The following is a 3,911-nucleotide window of genomic DNA, read 5'->3' on the forward strand; positions in this document are numbered from 1 at the left end:
TACATACATATAATAGACTTTGTTTTCTGTATCCTAGAAAAATGAAAAACTAAGTGGGGCAATATTTATGGTATAAACAGAAACATAACGCATTTTAACAGAATAACTGATTCCAATAAAAATAAATATATTATTTTAGTTTTATATTGATAAAAAATATTATTACGAAATAATATTTTTATAGACCTCATAAGTATTTGAACATTGTAGCATAAACGTAATGTTTTAACACGTGTTTATTTTTTGCGCCAAAGATGAATTATAATATTATATTTTACTATTTCATTATTTTATTTTTATTTATTTTATTTGTTTTTTTGTTCTTTTTTAAATGATACTATTTTATGATCTATACAAAAATGCAGATCTGCGGAGCTTTCTCAATAATAACTTTTGAATAAAATGAAAATTATAATAAAATAATTACCCAAATTTATTATCTTCAAACAAATATGAGCCCCTTTAATTCAGAATTCTACGAAAATCCTATGAATATTACAAAATGTGCACATAAAAAAAATATGTTGGAGCAAACATTCTTACCTAAATTCATGTTATTAAAATATTAAAAGATCTAAACGCTCATTCTGAAGAACAAATTTTTTTTTTACAATGGCATCATCACCTATAGTTATGTCATTTTTTTATATATTAAAATAAAGCAGCATCTAGCTACTAAAAAATGTAAATGTAAAATGATTTACATTTTATATAACAAAAATTTAAATGCTGTTTTTGACACAAAGCTACAGTAAATAGTTCGTTAAATATTATAGATCCTACAATTTAATAACTTAGTTTCCTTTTGGATATCTATTTTAATAAGCACGCTTGAATAAAATTCCAAAAATGTTTAACAATGATATTATTCATAAAATATTAAACAATGAAAAACAGTCAAATATCATTATATATGTGGTATGTAAAAACCTAAAGGATATAAAAATAAAATTTTAAAAAAACAAAAAAACTATATCAAAAGGTCTATATTTTCATGCTTCACTTATCACAGAAATAATGAAGCAAGAAAATGCACGTACATCCGTAAAAATGTTTTTTTACTATTTTATAGACATATTATTTTTTTGTTCTTTTAACACGCATTTAGTGTTCATTTATTAAATATATCCTTAAATTTTATGCAATAACACTTGTAAATTTTTTAGATTTATTATTTCCTACATTATGTTTTAAAAGTTTGTTTTATGTAGCTATTAAATTATATGGTTTATTAGAGTGAAATTTATATAATTAAATTGATACCTTTTTGTTGGTGATACAAATTTGAAATTGAAAAAAACTAATAAATTAAAAGTTTTATTAAATGTGTGAAGAAACAAATAAAGGAAAATATATATGGAACGCCTAAACTCAGGAAAAAGTATTACAATATAATCATATTTCATTTCATAATAAATGTTGTAATAATGGTATGTAAATGAGTGAAAAAAAGAAGAAACAAATAAACATTTTTAATTTTTTTTTTTCTACTGACATTTTATTACACTATATTTTTTTTGGATGCACTTAAATATATTGTATATATATATATTTATAAATGTAATGAGCGTGCTACAAAACACCCTAAGCATCAGTCTTTAAATTATTTAACTTGTAGTTTTTATTATTTAGAATAATTGTGTATTGTATAAGTATGTCCATTTTTTATAATTTATAATTTAATATGTCTTAATATTTAGAATTCGAGTTATTACGCATATCTGTAGTTTTCACTTGTTCACGTTGTTAAAGAAGCCATTAAATGCATTATATATGCTTATAAATGTTTTACATTTAAGTTATTATTTTCTTATTATTGCCCGAATTAAATAATATATCTTAAATATATTTATATATTCCTCCCCAAATTAATCATTTGTATGTTTCTATTCGTTTTACTTTTTAATTATTAGCATTTTGATTTAAGCATCTTACCATCACAGAAATTATATCGGAACATAGATAAGGGGTATTCCGTGATTAATGATGATGATTTTTGGGAAGAAATAGAAAATAAGATCATTTCTCATTCTGACGTTTCATTTTCTAAAGAATTAATATCTGGCTTCACTTATGGTGTATATCGTATAAATAAAGTTGAAGAAAAAGATGAAATTTGGAATTTTTTGTATTTCTGGACAGGGGAAAAAATATGGGAAAGGAAATACAATTTTAGAGATGTCATGGAAATACTAAATAAAGTAATAGATAAATTTGATGTTCAAAAGACGTTTGTAAGTGATTTAATAAGTATTACAAATAAAGATGATTTTTCAAAATTGAAGATGATTTTTGATTATATTCATGACTATGAAACTATTAAACATACTATTGCTCAAAGTCATGTGGAATGCAGTACCCAAATGGTTGAGCTTCTAAAGAACTATTTTATGAAATATGCTGAAGTAAAAAATAAATGTGACTCAGTTAATGATACATTGTGTCAAATATTTAAAAAATTCATGGGAATAAAAAAGAATAATGGAAACTTAGAAAAATTAACATGTCGTGCTGTACGTGATAAAGAAATTGAAGTTAAAGAAGATGTAGGTATCCCTAAAATTCCACAGAAAGATCAAACTTTCACACATGTGATCTTATTAGGAAATACAGAAGAAAATTCTGAATTAAGGTCATCTGTTGAAGTAGGATATTATAATGAATTAGAAGACCCTGTTGGACCAGAAGAGCCTCTTGAATCAGAAGCTGATGGGTTTAATTCAACAACTGTTTCTAATTCAGCAAATGGTGGATTAGAACAAGGTTCTGTGTTAAAACCAGATGTTGAACTCAAACCAAATGGTAAATTTGAAGTAGGTGATATATTCGAACAACGTGATGGAATTGAATCACATGATGATTTAGAAATATCTACTGTAACACCAGAAGTCACTATATTACAAAAAGCAGATGAACATCTGGAATCTGCTGTAACACCAGAACTTACTGAATCAAAAGTATCTAATGGGTTATCAGAATCTGACACATTACCAAAAATTATTGGATTATCAGACACTGCTGGACTACCTGACACTAATGGAATGTCGGAGAATACTGTATCACATCCACCTAATGTAGTATCTGAAAATCCAGTAATGCAGGTTCCTGCAACACTAAATCCCGTGGGATCACTACTAAATCCTGTAGAACACCCAAATGGACTAAATAACGCTATTAAAACAGACGACTCTTCGACGGTAAAATCTTCCCCTGAAATGTATTCATTTTTTTCATCAACGTATACTAAAGCTGCAGGCGTTCTACTGTTCTTAGGAATTTTGATACCTATGCTTATTGTGTATATTGTAAGTGTTTTTTAATATATAAAAATATTGTATATTAACATTAAGTTATTTATTCGTAGCTTTTAAATAAATCTATTACACATTATATATATTTTATTAAAATTTTTAGCTTTCAGTACTTTTTTCAAAAGTACAGAATCGCTATTTCAGGAAAAAGAAAAAACCGTATCATTTGTATTTTGATAAAACACATGTATATCCATTCTATTATGATAGAATGTCAGAGGGAAAACCGTACTACAAACAGAATGTGGGTTATTATCCTCTTATGATTGAGTAATATATAAAGAATTCACAAGAGTAAGGGATTCATAACATCTGTCACTACAGTGGGGAGGGAAAAAGAAACTAAAATTTTCATATACATTATGACATGCATTATGGTAAATTTAATAATTAAAGGAATGTAAATCACGTATGAACTCAGATGTGCAACGTTAATTGAAAAAAAGTAATTTTCAAATACAGATTATCATAAAAATGTGAAAATAATAAATTTAAAAAGTTGTCATATAATATAATGTTTGTTTTAAGGACGCAAGATATACATTAATTTCTTGGATCCTCTATGTTGTTTATATAATTCAGGTAAGGAAAAATATATAA

General features: G+C 25.3%; 1 protein-coding gene across 1 annotated transcript; it reads left to right on the plus strand.

Moving 5' to 3' along the window:
• Positions 1–1,773: 1,773 nt before the first annotated feature.
• PGO_003865 (variable surface protein) lies at positions 1,774–3,585 on the plus strand (the record flags this gene model as incomplete). The annotated part of the gene is made up of 3 exons (XM_028691379.1): positions 1,774–1,785; positions 1,914–3,305; positions 3,415–3,585. 3 exons carry the CDS (start codon positions 1,774–1,776, stop codon positions 3,583–3,585), a joined length of 1,575 nt encoding a protein of 524 aa, XP_028547180.1.
• Positions 3,586–3,911: the final 326 nt, after the last annotated feature.

Source organism: Plasmodium gonderi, assembly GCF_002157705.1.
Source record: "Plasmodium gonderi DNA, contig: Pgo-contig_575, whole genome shotgun sequence".
Classification (NCBI taxonomy): domain Eukaryota; phylum Apicomplexa; class Aconoidasida; order Haemosporida; family Plasmodiidae; genus Plasmodium; species Plasmodium gonderi.